Here is a 14,228-nt window from a genome sequence, read left to right as displayed (position 1 = left end):
TCGCAGCCGAGTGGAGTTGGGGGGGGTCGTCCAGGAGGAGTGGACAGCACAGGCTTCTTTCACACTCGTCTTTCACACAGACGCTGGCTGGACTCACATGCAACAAGAAGTGCTCATCTGATTACATAATGACCCAGTAACAGTGAGCCAGAACCGGCACCGCCAGTACCAGTGCACCAGGAGACACTTGACTGACCGCCGGCTGCTCCTCGTCCAGGCCTCTGCTCTGTCGGTGGCTCAGGTTTTTTTTTTTTCTTTTCTTCCTCTCCTGAGAGATTCATTCTTTAGTTTTTTTTCCAATATTTTTTTATTTATTTTCAAAATAAAGGATGACAGCGACGTAGACGGACGGCAGAAAGGGAACAATGTGATGTCACAGTGAGAGGTGATGTAAAACATGTGTGAGTTGTCAACAAGTGTGGTGTGCCGTTCAAAACTCTTTTTCTTTTGCAGCTTTTTAAAAATATTTTTTGTTTTTATTCTACTGCAAGACCGATAAACCATCTTTTTTTTCCCCCCACATGTTTGCTGGACAGTGAAAAAAATTGAGTCTTCAAGTTTCCAGGCTGTGGTCAAAGTGAACTTCGGTTACAAGTCCACAGAGAGGTGAGACGCACAAAACACAAACATCAGTATTTTCTGCAGCTACTTCTTCTTATCAGGGTGTCACATGAGTTTCGGAGATACAGATGTGACAGCTTCTTTACAGACTCACTCTCTCTTTTTTTGTTGTTTTCCTGTTGTAGTGCCGCTGTTATGTATGTATTTCCCTCTAACACCCTCATATACATTTGTTTTTCGTTGTGTTGTATCTATTTTATCCTCATAATGTCTAGTTATTCTGTAAATGTGGAAAAAAAGTCAGAGGAGAAGTCTTGTATAAACCCAAACTGTCAATGTGAGTCAATCAGAGTTGGGCTCAGTTGTGTTGTGTTTACAGTGCGGAGGGATATTAATAGAAGGAGGTTCCACTATTGTACCGTCTGTACCACTGTTTCTGGACTTCTATTTTAAGTCTATGTTATACTATTACATGAAAAAGGTTACATTTCTTTCCAGAAGCAACGTTTATGATGAATATTTCTCACTGTAAAATGCATTTGGAGCTAGTGCATTAATGTGAGAGGTAGTTGAGTGATACCAGTTGTATAGTATAGTATACAATAGTGTAGTATAGTATAGAATAGTGTCTGTAGTGGCAGAAAATAATCATTATTGCACAAAACACATAGGAAATAAAAGTTTTATGGTGTTTTCGCTGCATGTCTATAGAAAATCTTGGCTTGGGAAACACTCACACATAAACACAAATCACATGGAGAAATCTTCATCAGCACCACAATAGTAGTAGTAGAGCGGTGAGATTTACCGCAGGGAGACAGGTCATCTGCTCGACTACTACCGACTTGGAAGACGATGAAAAGTAAAAGTTAGAGTCAGAGTTAAATCACGGCTCGGTGGACAACTGCTGCTTCCCACTGTTTAATTTAGGTCAGTGTCGTAACTCCTGGGCTATAGTGAGTCTGGGCCGAGGAAGTGGAGGACAGAGGTTTCAGGGGATGGGGGTGGGGTGGGGGGGTGGGGGGTTAGATTTAGATGTAGGCTTGGGCAGTCTGTTGAACTCAGAGACATTGAGACAAATGTCTGATTGCTATGGTTACTACTCACTTATTACTTCCTGTTGTTAGTGTAAAATCCACATTAGGGTGATTTATGTTGACATGCAGGCGATGTGGAATCAATCACAGAACAAATAGATTTAAATTCAATGTATATGTGCTGTACTTATAAAACAGATGTCACTGCTGCTGTTTGAACCTATTGTTCATCCGAGCATCAGATAGAGTATCAGTACAAGTTAAATCCTCCTCCTACACCCTCCACATATAAGAATCGGTGTCGTTGTGCGCGACAATTTCTGTAACTTTCTGAAATCTGCAAATCACACCCACTTAACGCGCTGGTCGGCCAGCTGTGCGGAGATTTTACTACTTTTCATCGGCACAAACATTAGAAATATGAGGAGCGATTGTTTGTAGGCTACTTGCACACATGTGTGATTATTTGGAAATGATATAAACAGCGCATTAGTTATATTTAACTTTCTGGCAACCAGATATTGTTCTTGCTAAAATGTTTACGCAATGTTAACATGTTATTACAAATCAACAGGGATTTGTTTGATTATTTGCAGAACCTGAATTACAATCCCACAAACATATATATTTTTTCCAATAGGTATTACAATATATGGGGTGGAATATCAATATCAATATAGTATAGTATAGTATAGTATGCATATAGGAGAACAAATAACTAATAGTATAACCACTTTGTTCAAGGCAGAAACTTGAAAAGTATTGATGACATGTAAATGGTTGAAGTTGGCCAGGAAAGTTTTTGATGGATCAAAGTATTTGCATTATTTGAAATGGTGAATTTAGCTTTTAATTGAAATGAGCCAGTGAGCTACCCAGTGAAACCTGTGGCTTTCCAAATTAATAGTTGAACTCCCTCCTATAGTTAAATAAACTGCCTTAAAATCCTTACCTTTATGAGATTTATGGTTTCTACAGGATAATAAAACATCAATTCCACCAGAGAAAGTTTAAGTTAAAACAGAAAGTTGCTGCTGGAGACGTTTCCTCCTGATTGAAATGTTTTGCTGTACTAACATGTAAAAGAGACTCAGCAGCAGCAGCGGCAGCAAGCAGCTCATTACTATGGTGATGTGGGGTGCTTGGTTTGGCTCCGGTCAGTTTGTGGTTTTATCGTGTTGTGTTGAGCTGAGCAGATGATGCCTGCCTCTTGGCACGGCCTCTGTTGATGTTTGGACAGTCCTTTCAGGGCCGTGCCGAGGCTGCTGTGCCGTGCAGTGGTCACAGCCATTCAGGTCCTGTTGTATTGAGCCTTTTCAGTGCAGAGTATACTGGCTGCCAGGGGCTACTCTGTGGATGTGGACACTGCAGGGACGAGGGTGCCAAGTGGAAGGGATTACTCTCTCCTCTGGAATACTAATGACCGTCCTTTGTCACCTATCTGTTTCCTCCACTTTCTCTCTACAAACCCTTTCCTCCCTCTCTCTCTCTCTTTCTCCTCCACCGTCCATTTCTCTCCTTTCCCCCTTCCTCTTTCTCCGCTTTTGTCACCCGATGCTCAATTCTCCCTCAATTCTCCCCTCAAAACCAATTATTCTCTCTCTCAACCTCCCCTAACACACACCCATCTCTGCCCCCTCACAATGTCGAGCACTGCATACTCACACACTATCAAATACACACACACACATATATACACCGTGCAAACACACACACACACACACACACTTCGGCACTCCGTCCTGCTCTCCTCTCCCCGTCTAACTTGCCCTCTCTTTCACTCACTCGCTCACCCAGTCGTATTTTTCAATGGTGGCTTTTGTCCCTTTCATCTCCTTGAAAACAAAGGATTCTTGTGCACACGGGACAGGGGGAAGGAGAGGGATGTAGAGTCGGACACAGAGGAAGAGATCCTAACCTTGAGTGTGGTCGTCCGATGAGTGGAAAAAGTCTTTTTTTTTCCACCAAGAGAGGGAATCCATCAGAGTGACAGAGAGACACTGACACACTTCACAATTATGGCTTTGTCTCTGTAGTAATGTAATATTGACTTAACTTTGCTTTTGTTACATTTCCCCTATTTATCATTCATAATACACATAAATACACATTTAATGATGCGTTACAGTGTTAACAATAATCACTCCTCCAACGAAGATATATAATATATATTTACATCTGTGTTTTGCTGTATTTCTACTCTTGATCTCTTATACAAGAGCATCCATTTATATAATATGTAGAAAGCTACTTATTTTCATACAATGGATTTACAGTAATTACAATGTGTAATATGAGAGGGGTCACCTGTAGCAGTGTAGCCACTGATTGCCTGAACTGTAACAAGCGTTTTAGTGTCTTTCAACACATTGTTTTGGTTTTACATATTACTAATCTAGATTTAGCTTGGTACAGCAGACAGTAAGCAGAGAAAAGGTCTGATGAACCTACTGTCCTCTTCCTGACCAGTGCCAAACTGCAGCTAGACAAATTCAGTAACTAGCTACAGTAGCAAACGTGATGGTGCATTTAGCTGTTAAAGAGACAGATCACTTTTATTGGAGTTGGTGGAGGCTAAAATTGAGCTGAAAAGAAAATTCGTATTGGACTCCATCCCCAGAAACACAATTTCAAAGAAACACTCATGTTGCTTTTTGTCTTGTTGGATGTGTAATTCACTATAACAGTGTTTGCACCTTGATGCACTGCCCCCAAGAGGTCAAATAGACCAGAGTGTGACAGAAAGGGTAAAGAAAATAGAAAACAATAAGATTTATTGTTGATTTTGGTCTAGAGTAAAGCCATGCGACTGCTAGCTGCTGAATGAAATGTGTGCGGCCTTTGCTCTGCAAAACCAAACGTCCCTTTGGACAATAAATTGTATTGTATTGTGTCCTAACTGCTCACAAGGTCTATATGTCTAATACACAAGTGTGTGTTTACTGTATGTGTAGGCAGGAGCTCCTCAGGGTTCAGCTGGAGATGGACACGGCCAATCACATGGGCCTCCTCTTGACCCCGCCTCCCTCCGCTCTCTTCCCCCTCCACATCTTAGTATTCAGAGCACAGACATCAACACAGATCTCTATTCATTCACTCAGTGTGAGCTCCGGCGTGGAGAGAGGAGAGAGAAGGGTCAGAAAGGACAGGAAAGGACAGAGCGTATCAGATCGCCCCGGTTCTTGGGCTTTTTGTTTTTGTTGTTTTGTTTTTGATTTTGTTATATTCTCTCCGGAAAAGCAGAGGCAGGTTGAGACAAAAGGGCCATTTGACAAAACATCGAGCGAGAGTAAGGAAAAGGAAAAGAAGGATGAGGAGAGGGAGAAACTGTGGCCCATGAGGGTAAAGCTCTTAAGAGAGCACAGGGAACCATCTATATACAGTGACAATGAGTGTCCATGGCACCCAAGGGTGGGGTGGGACACTTCTCCTTTAGTAATTAATATACTGCTAACACTATGACACCCGGAGCCACTTATATAGTCTCACCACAGCCCCTCACACAAGCATACACTTGACACTTGAATGCATCACAGACACTTGAGTAATGAATGACAGTGCAGTTATATGGGAATGAAACATCATCCATATTCAACATACACAAGGTAACCAAAACTATACATTATATATATACACTATACTATACACATATTTCTCTACAACAGCTTCTGCACCGTCCTTGAAAGGCTTTCCAGAAACATTTTTGGAAACTGGCAGCAGGGATTCGCTCCCATTGAGCCACAAGTGCATTAGTGCACTCAACCACTCACGTTGGGTGATAAGGCCTGGCTTGGAGTTGGTGCTCCAGTTTATCACAAAAGGGGGGTCGGGTGGGGTTGATGCCAGGGGAGGGGGGTCTCTGTGCGGGCCAGTGAAGTCCCAAGCCAAAACCATAACAGACAGTCCCATGGCAAAAATAACACAACAGCAACTGACTCACATTTGGCAGTTGAATGCAGGTTGCGACACCGCTGGGTTGTCAGGGCAACGTCTCATGCCAATGTCAATCTGGCAGTTGGTTTTGTTGGTTTTAAATTGTGTTGTTAATCCAATGCTTTCCAAATGTATTATGCAAAAAACAACTTAGACATGTAAAATACGGACAAAAAATGTCAATTAGCCAAAGTTGGGTATTGAAGTCCAATCAAAAGTCCAACAACAGTCTACTGTCAAAGTTTCTGGAGTTGTCAATGTCGATTGTCCTATGTAATATTGGAGGTGTTCATGGACTTTATTTCCCAAAAACTTAATATAACTTTCTAATTTTGATGAGAAATGCATAACTGAAGCTGCTACTATTCCTACTTCACCCCCTACTCTGTCAGGCAATAACAAAGCTTGAACATAATTAACACAATAGGTAAAACTGTTGGACTTTCTCGACTAAAACAGAAGCTGCTGCTACGCTTCAAATGCACATCTGCATTGTGTCACATCTGCTGCTGAGTTGAGGTCCCTGTTCAAGTTTTAAAACAGGCCAAAAAGTGAGAGGTAGAGTATGAAAACAGCTTTCAGCAGACTGGAAGACGGTGACTGCCAACATAAGATCTCAGTATCTTTGAATCAAATTCAAAGGCTTCTTTTCTTTCGTGTAGAATAACGGTCAGCAGTGACTCCTCATCCATTAAAGTGGCCGTCTTGTGCAAGCGACATGCGAAACGACCAGCGCTATCACGCTCTTAATGTGAAAGAGCAGCTGTGCCTTCATGCTGAAAGGGGGCTTTTATTTTGACAAGGCCAGCTGCCCCAAATGAAAGGAGAAAGGGGCTTAAATGGACCACCGTCGACAGCCACAACACTGTCCAGCGAAAAAATGTTCTTCTAATCCCCTTCTTCATCGTCATCTCCCTCTCCTCGCAAATGTTCCACTCTGTCATTTTTCTCTTTCAACAAATGTTCTCCTCTTCCCTTTTCTCCTTTCGCACACATCCTGCACCTTTTCATTTCGACTCACCTGCTGTTCATTTGTCACATACAACCTATGCCGTCGTCTTTTCATGCATACCTACTTCACCCACTTTGCATCCTCCTCTTCTCACCTCCCGTTGTCCCGTCTTTCTGTCTCCAACCCCCTGCAGTGCCAGCCATGACCTCAGCCACTCCCCCCTCCTCAGAAGGCTCCTCCCCACAGAAGATATGCCACTCCCAGACGCAGACGGACATCACCAAGCCCCTGCTGGGCTCCGCGGGGGTCACCGGAGCTGGAGGTGCAGGTGCGGGCGCACAAGGAGCTGGAGGGCCCAATGCACTGCGAAGGAGGCGTCGTGTCCTCTCCAAAGATGGACGAAGCAATGTGCGTATTGAGCATGTGAGCGGGCGAGGGGCGTTGTACCTCCGCGACCTCTGGACAACTTTTCTGGACATGCAATGGCGCTACAAGTTCTTCCTCTTCTCCGCCACCTTTGCCGGGACATGGTTCCTGTTTGGAGTTCTTTGGTACCTGGTGGCATTGGTGCATGGAGACTTGTTGGGTAAGGTTGAAGGACTGGTGGTAGATTCATTCAGCAGGGATAACTCGTGATAACTGAGAGAAAAGAGAACAGAACTGACTTAAAACCGTCGTCAACCTCCATTGCGGAGAACATCTGTATGATTCATCTTCTCCCCTCTTTGCCCCCTCAAACAATAATGTCCTGTAACTGAGACAAAACGTTGTGTTTTCCACAACAGAGACACACAAGGACACAAATCCTTTTTTGTGAACGAGTAAACAATGAAGAACACACACTGGAAAACAGAGCATGAGAAAGATCTGGCAGGACATGGAGATAGACAAAATGTTCCCAGTAATTTGTTTACATCCCTCAATACATGATCTTCTGTTCTGTCTCCCTTTCTTCCAGAGTTCGACCCCCCTTCCAACCATACCCCATGCGTAATGGAGGTGAAGACCCTGACGGGGGCTTTCCTCTTTTCTCTGGAGTCTCAGACCACAATTGGCTATGGTTTCCGGTGCATAACAGAGGAGTGTCCTGTTGCCATCATTCTGCTCATTTTTCAGCTGGTCATCACAATGGTGATGGAGATCTTCATCACGGGCACCTTCCTTGCAAAGGTATAAAGTTATAGTTGGTTGGTTTTAGAGTGTGGAACAAAACAGAAACTGCAAAATGTGATTATAAAAAGGGTTTTCATTAACTAATTTCTGGCCCCAGTACAATGAACTCTACATTTACCGCAACACATCTCTCCGACACTATAAACATCTTTGTTGGTGTCTTTAGGCATTTTATGCCTTTATTGGATGGTGACATTGCAATTCATGGCTGGTGGCTCTTCCACTAACCCACTATTTATTTACTATCATTATCGCTTCTTGGTTATCAGTTAAGCTCACACATTTTCACTGTGTTTATTATTACCACTCCTTTTTGTGATAATCAGGGTTATCTCAGCAGTTTCTTCCTTGTGTGTAATCTAACACATTTTTTATCTAGAGGTTTATCTGTAACTTTAAACCTTGTAGATCATCATTGAAGTTCACGTGACATACATGTACTGTATTGACAGTGGGTTGTTGTCATCGTGTATCAATGTTTACCCAGACTCTTGACTTGTTTCCCTCCATTTCCAGGTTGCTCGTCCCAAGAAGCGAGGCGAGACGGTGAAGTTCAGTCAACATGCTGTTGTGTCAAATCATGAAGGTCGTCCCTGCCTCATGATCCGAGTAGCCAACATGCGCAAAAGCCTGCTTCTGGGATGCCAGGTAATGGCACTGAACCCCTCTCTGGACATCTGGTGTGATTTTATTATTTGCATTGGTGTGGAACTCATGTGTGAGTTTTGTCCCTCATATTTAGTTTTAATCACATCCTGAAGTAGCTTCTGTTGTATTATCTACGTGCCAATAGACATCTTATCTAGCTGTCTGTATGCTCAATTACTGAATCTGACACAAGTTCTATCAACTTCAGTCCATAAAACCTTAAAAGACTTTTATGAGACTGTCTAACTGTAACAGATTACCATTTACTTGATTCTGAGTCATATCCTGTGAAATATCTGCAATAATGTTACTCAGTCATGACTCATGCATTCATTGAAAATGTCAGTCAGTGCATTACCCAAGGACACATCACTTGGCCATTTCAGGTATTACAGTAAACCTGGGGCCTTTTGGTTACAGGATGCCTCCTGCAACCTCTTGGCTGCATTTACTGACTCCATCTTGGCTCCCAGGTGACGGGAAAGCTGCTTCAGACGTCCCTGACGAAGGAGGGCGAGACGGTGCGGCTTGACCAGCGCAATGTGCCTTTTCAAGTGGACACGTCCACCGACAGCCCCTTCCTCATCATCCCCCTGACCTTCTACCACATCATCGATGACAGCAGCCCTCTCAGAGCCTGGGCAGCAAAAGGTATTTTATGGCTCTGAGTCAAAGTCTAACAAACCAATATCATAATGAAACCTTCGTCTTTGGTAGAAATTAGTAGGTGTAAGTGTAGTAAATCACCAAACTCAAACTGAGCCATTCAACTTTCATCTTCAACTTTCAACTTTATTGTCCCCAAAGGGAAATTCATGTTGCAGGAAGGCAAAAAACACAGAACATATAGAGCACATCCACACAAACTCTACACAACATTGAAATGGCAAGTACCCAAGAGGGCAAACTGGGAGCTGTTCCATACAATCGAGGAAATAAATACATAAATAAATAAGTGGAATGTATCATAACTGTTTAGAATTTGTATTAAGTTGGGTAATGGCTTGTGTTATGAATGAGTTTTTCAGTCTAATTGATTTGGCTTTTGGCAATCTGAATCTCTTGCGAGATGGAAGGAGCTCAAACTCGGCGAGGATGATCAGGACATAAGGTTTAGTGTCCTTTATCTTTTAGCATTATGTTGTTAGAATTACTTTAATTCTATGATATTTAAATACCAGTATACTTCAGTAGCAGCGATAACTTTACAACATAAGGTCTAATATCTTACATGAACCGGCCAATTTCTTTCTTTGAAATCAAACTTTACACGTGTCTCTGGGGACCAACTGTACGTACATTAAGTATGTGTGTGTATGTAGGTGTGTTGGTATTTACGGTCATGTGCTGCGTGCTTGGCTGCCTCTGGCCGTGCAGAGTTGGGCCGCTTTGGCACCGGAGGAGAGGGTTTCTCTCTCTCTGGCTGGAATGTGTGTGAGAGAGAAATCGCCAGAGACACCCCTCATTAGAGCACAATGCTGTACAGTCCGGGGTGCTGACACGAAGCCTGCGCAGATCCACTTACAGCAGCTCAGACTGCTCAGCACTGCTAGTTTCAAAGGCACCAGTGCTGCACTGCTGCGTTATTCACACTCACACTACGGCTTCTTTTTTTTTATTTCCGTCTTTGACCTCGGTTGACACTCTTGATTTCCTTATGTGTTATCATCAGTGGTAAATAAACTCCACCCATTTCGGTTATGGTCAGCTTCTTTGTTGTGATTCCTGAACGTCCAGTTATTTTAACTGTGGCTGTATTTATGAGATTGTATTACAAGGCATATAATCCTGGCCAGAGAGCTACAATCAGTGTTAGTGCCTAGTGTAACAGTATCCTGGTTTTGCTGCCAGGTCTTCATTGTTGCTTCATCTGGGTTGTTTCCTGTCATAACTCCAGACATAGTGACATAGAAATTCTTTCTAGATAAATAAATGTCTTTATTATACAAGTAAAATGGTAATTTGAATAGGGTCAAATAAACAGAGTCAAAGGTGTACTACAAACCACATATATCTCTTTACTTGAATGACTTTCAGCTCTGATGACTGGGTGATCTATTTAAAAACTGGAAATGTTGAATGTTGTAATTTAATTTCATTAATTGGTAAATTAGTTTGAATTATTGCTTATGTGTTGCACTCTACCGTTGGCACATTGTGAACAGGAATAGGTGCCAGCTCTGCACCCCTGCACAGGATAAACTGGAATAGCTGGGAGCATGGATGAATGCATGGATGGGCGTCCCTAATGTACACTTTAAGAAGTACTGGGACACAAATTGATGATGCTCATGACTGAGCATGATTCTGCACTTAGTGGATGTTTTGAAAGAGCATTAGAGCCCCCTGCAAACTTTCCCTTTATGTTCAGGACATGTTCTATGTCAGCTCTGTTAGGACCATTGAATAACGGCTCCCAGTGCAACAGTGTGTGAATCTTCTTGGCGTTGTGTGACCATGAGCCATTAAATCAGGAGTGCAGGAGACTGTGGAGACAGCTCATATGAGAGATGACAACTCTGTTCAAACCCTCTCTAAGCTTATGATGCAAGCACATTCCTCTTAATCATGCAGTTTAACTTATCATATCACACATAGCCAATAAGGCTGATTGTGAAAAATAAAATGCGTATCATATAGATTGCAATCAATGAATAGAAAGGTGTTAAATTTGTTGTCGAGATGAGCACTGATAATTGCACTTTCAACCAGTGAGAAAGTGCATACAGTGCAAGCAGGAAGGAAGTAAACAGGATCAGACAGAAGCTGAGACACTATGGCAGGAAGCCACAATAAACAATCTGGCAAAGCATGTAGGTGTGTTAGCAAACAGCTGGGGGTTGATCTGGTGATGGTGAATGTTACAACGAGACAACTAGTAGAGCCAAGAGTCAAGACAGTTTTGTTTTATTAGCAATAGTACAATTGTGAAAGTGTCTATCTGCGGCTCGCTAAAAGCATATACGTGTGTTGCACTTAATGATAAGATAATAAACACTCACAAATATATATTATCACTTACTAGCTAGTTATGTTTATGTTATGAAAGCTTGACTGTAAGTTCAACATTAGGTTAAGTATGTGTCCCACAAACCCATTGTAACATTATCACCAACATCTTTTGGCTGTCTACGGCAATACCCAGGGGACACATTACCTCCAATAACAAAACACAACAAACACATTAATGTTTGTTAACTGTAAAACAAGATAAAGTCTACATTAGACGGTACCATGCAAACATCAGTATGATAACATGCTGAGGGTGGCAATGCTAACATACTTATGTTAAACAGGTATGCATATGGGAATTATTGCAAAAACACTGTAGCACGAGAAAAAGTTGTGCCATGTTAAATGTATGGGGTTCACTAAAGCTGTTATAATTTATCCTGAGGGGGACATGTCTAGGAAATGTTGAAATATTTCACTCAAAAACACACATTATACCCTCATGATGGCGCTACAGGAAGAGCCATCGGTCATCAGCTCATAGAAATATGGGGCGCCCCCAGTAAGCCAATACAGAGAATCCCTCAACCACGTTTGTGTCGCCGTGTGTACAAGGGGTTACGAAACCTGGTGTTTTTGCCCTGGTGGGAGCGGTACTGGGTCCGGGTTAGGGGAAGGACTGTTTAGACAGATGACCGAGTCTGCATTCTGAGTGAGGCCTGTTGACGCAGGTGTGTGCTTGTTTGAGCGCATATGTCTTCTTGTGTTACGAGGGTTGTGTGTCGATGATTGGAAAGTACATTCTGCAAGGGTTTTAGAAGATACAGAAATCATATATGAGCATCGGTGACAAGGTTTCAAACCTGTGGCACCTTTGACTTTGTGAGTGTGTGCAAAAAAACCTCTAATATGAACCCTGTGTGTGTGTGTGTATGTGTATGTGTGTGATCAGGTCAAGCATTTTTGGAATCCATCTGGAAGTAGGGAGTTTCATGTTTTGGAAATTTCAGGATGTTTGTGTGCATATTTCCTTAACAATGCTGCTCTGTATTGAGAGTGAGATAAATAATTATAACATATCAAAACCATATGATTTGCTTTGGAAGATGATGTTTTTGGTTTGTTGTTAAAGCAGAAGTAAGCGATCCGGTCGTTTTGGCTAACTTCCTGTCAGCCGATGGAGTTAGCAGTCCCCGCCCTCGTCCCTACGTCACCACATTCACGCGCATCCCTTGGCTGCACACACAGAGAGGACTGCCCCTTTATGCCGTTCTCTCTCCTCATTGGATAAAGGTTGTAGGATACAAGGAAAGTTTTCTCCTCGGCTTACAGCAGAGCAGAGTGACTGACAGACCCATGTTTCAGACCAAACACTCTACATATATAAGTGATTGCTGTCAGAAGATATAACTATTTAAGACTTATATTAACACAAATATTCCGCTTACTTCTGCTTTAATGGGGTGAAACACAACAAGTCTCTAATTGTCTGTCTTCTGTCCTGCAGGTGGTGGCTGGACAGACCCGGACCTGGCTGACTTTGAGCTGCTGGTGATCATGAGCGCCACAGTGGAACCGACCTCAGCGACCTGCCAGGTTCGAACGTCCTACCTACCAGACGAAATCCTCTGGGGCTACGAGTTCCCCCCCGTAGTTTCCCTTTCGCCCTCTGGAAAATACGTAGCTGATTTCGCCTTCTTCGACAAAGTGGCCAAAACCAAAACGCCTCCCCTCTTCAAGTCTCTGCCGCCTAGCCCGCCATCGCAGGCGTCCCGCTACCACGGCAGCAAGGAGGACGGGACAGACCCGGAGAAGATGAAACTGGAGGAGAGCTACAGGGGGGAGGAGAAGGGCCGAGAGAGGGGGCGCGTCAGAGATAGCAGCCCATTGAGTGTGCGTATTAGCAATGTTTAGATGGGGAACACATGAGGAGGTTAGAGAAAATTGATATGAAACTGACATGAAAAGCAAAGAGAGGAAAAAAGAACCAGGCTGCTGTATGGAAGTCACACTCTGCCCACGCACATGGGGCCCATGACATGAAGGTAAACACCTGGGTGTAGTGAAACATACCCACAAACCTCACACAAACACAACGTGGAAAAAGTGCTGATGAAACCGAAAGCTTGTAGAGAAGACAATGAGGATGGAGCTGCCACCAGCAATGAAGGGAATAAGTTACAAGTGAAACATGTACAAATGTACAGCAAAACATCAAGTCATCTATAGAGACATTTTCTAAACCTATATTCATTGTCTTTTGTCTGGAGGAAGGACTTTACTGAAACTGGAAGGTATAGTCAAACCTGCAAAAATCAGGTCATGTTTTTATGACTCTGCCTGCAAAGTTAGAAGAACTTTAGATTAGATATTTGTATTTTTATTGAATACACGTTAATATTCTACCTACAGATTTTTACATGTATATGTATATATATAATAAGAAGAATTTATAACACATAAAAGATAAATGGACTTGATAAGACGATTTCTGCAGCGAGGTGAATGTCTGGGGTGGATGTTAATCACTGAATCAAAGTACTGTTTCTTTCTTTTTTTAATTAATAAAATACCTGTGAAAGGTGGCAAAAATACTGGAACCATATTATTTTTTTAACGAAAGATTTTTTTAAAGGAATGTATCATATTTCATGTAGTTTCTTCTAACAACACCAGTACCTGTTACATCTGAAAATATTGTGAATGTCCTGCAATTATTGGGATGAACATGTTCAGTAATGTTACTAAAAGCACTTTAACTTCAAAGAAAAGTGGCATTTTACACAAGGGAAATAACTGAACTAATTTTCTTAATGCACTGTCTTAAAGAATTAAACCTTGTGGTTACGTCTGTGAATGTGTGTGAATGTGTGTGTGTGCTTGCGTCGCGCGTGTGTGTGTGTCTGTCTGTGTGTCTATGCTTGAAAAAGTGTAATTGAATGTGATAATACTGTTTGTGTGAACCTTGTGAA

At 42.4% G+C, this 14,228-nt stretch overlaps 1 protein-coding gene across 1 annotated transcript; it reads left to right on the top strand.

The window, feature by feature from the left end:
* The first annotated feature begins 341 nt into the window (after positions 1-341).
* Positions 342-13,396, top strand: kcnj10a (potassium inwardly rectifying channel subfamily J member 10a). The gene is made up of 7 exons (XM_083992718.1): positions 342-401; positions 537-606; positions 6,677-7,069; positions 7,442-7,653; positions 8,173-8,304; positions 8,778-8,955; positions 12,764-13,396. The coding sequence occupies exons 3-7, from the start codon at positions 6,685-6,687 to the stop codon at positions 13,168-13,170; spliced, it is 1,314 nt and encodes a 437-aa protein (XP_083848844.1). The 5' UTR covers positions 342-401; positions 537-606; positions 6,677-6,684; the 3' UTR covers positions 13,171-13,396.
* The last annotated feature ends 832 nt before the right edge of the window (positions 13,397-14,228 follow it).

Source organism: Trachurus trachurus (assembly GCF_905171665.1).
Source record: "Trachurus trachurus genome assembly, chromosome: 18".
NCBI classification, from domain to species: domain Eukaryota; kingdom Metazoa; phylum Chordata; class Actinopteri; order Carangiformes; family Carangidae; genus Trachurus; species Trachurus trachurus.
This window is presented reverse-complemented; position numbering and strand designations above follow the sequence as displayed.

Excerpts from the sequence above, each read along its gene's own strand:
- kcnj10a (XM_083992718.1), top strand. The coding sequence starts at position 6,685 with ATGACCTCAGCCACTCCCCCCTCCTCAGAAGGCTCCTCCCCACAGAAG. Across the intron at positions 7,654-8,172 it reads CGGGCACCTTCCTTGCAAAG|GTTGCTCGTCCCAAGAAGCG; the intron begins GTATAAAGTTAT and ends CTCCATTTCCAG. Across the intron at positions 8,956-12,763 it reads CAGAGCCTGGGCAGCAAAAG|GTGGTGGCTGGACAGACCCG; the intron begins GTATTTTATGGC and ends TCTGTCCTGCAG.